The following is a 1040-nucleotide window of genomic DNA, read 5'->3' on the forward strand; positions in this document are numbered from 1 at the left end:
GACTCACGTATAGAACGACGCCTCCGCCGCAGACAGCCGGCACGGCGTTAGTCTGTCGTTTCTTCTTACACAACAAGAGACCGCTGCTACCGGGACCACGATCAGCTTATGAGGAGATACGAATGCGAAATCGATATAACCGTTAGGGTGCGTAGAAGGGTTCATATCGACCTATAACAGCATAATCATGGAAGCTCGTTAGGGACAGAGTCCGACAGATAAGGGCCGACCTTGTCATGAGCTGCAATGGCTGCCAAGTCCCATGCGACAACACCGTTATATTCATGGATCAGAGTTGATACTGTCGGTATCTGTTAAGAAATCACCTCAGAAGAATGTATCTCGCCCTACATCGAGACGCGCACCACAGATATTGCTACAAGCAGAAAGGACGACCACTGGTATAGCGGAATTATGGTGATGACGATTGTAATCCATGACCTGAGAAGACCGTTGTCTCATCTTGGTCGACTTCAGCCAACAATCCACCTTCTTCAGTGCTTGCTCGAGACACTCAACAGAAGCAGTACCCTTGACTGGGCATAGAGGTAGCGTCTGAGAGAAAAGGGGACGGCTGAAGTGCAAAGGGTGAGTGAGCAGCTACCACGAGTTCAACTTCAAAATCTGCGGATTCGTAACCTTTGAAGCACATGAGAAATGGCACCAGGGCTAACGAAGGATGATTCATGATGACCTTTGCATGGATTTGACCTGTGGAAGCTGGGCGGATGAGTGGATAGTTCGAAGCCAGCTCTCTGAAGGGGAGTAATGAGCTGTGATGAGCAGCCGGATCTACAATCAAAACCTGAATGGCAACGATCAAAGCTAATGTGTTTGTTAGAGATGAGCGGACCGCCCGACGGAGGCCTTTCGGAGATGCATCAGTAGCAAAGATTCGACTGCGGCACATGATTCCAATGAACCTGTCGATAGCTGCCGTAGCTCCAGCACCACAGAAGATGACTGAATGATCAAGCATGTGACCTGGCGCCTGCGGCCGGTGCACTTACCGGAGTCTTCGGCAGTACAATTGAAATATT

At 49.8% G+C, this 1040-nt stretch overlaps 1 protein-coding gene across 1 annotated transcript; it reads right to left on the reverse strand.

Moving 5' to 3' along the window:
• Positions 1–206: 206 nt before the first annotated feature.
• Positions 207–805, reverse strand: Pmar_PMAR022794 (hypothetical protein; the record flags this gene model as incomplete). The annotated part of the gene is made up of 3 exons (XM_002772171.1): positions 207–311; positions 352–555; positions 695–805. Coding segments are annotated over 3 exons (420 nt in total), but the record flags the coding sequence as incomplete, so codon positions are not given.
• Between the last annotated feature and the right edge of the window lie 235 nt (positions 806–1040).

The sequence above is a fragment of the Perkinsus marinus genome (assembly GCF_000006405.1).
Source record: "Perkinsus marinus ATCC 50983 genomic scaffold scf_1104296961860, whole genome shotgun sequence".
Taxonomy (NCBI): Eukaryota; Perkinsozoa; order Perkinsida; family Perkinsidae; genus Perkinsus; species Perkinsus marinus.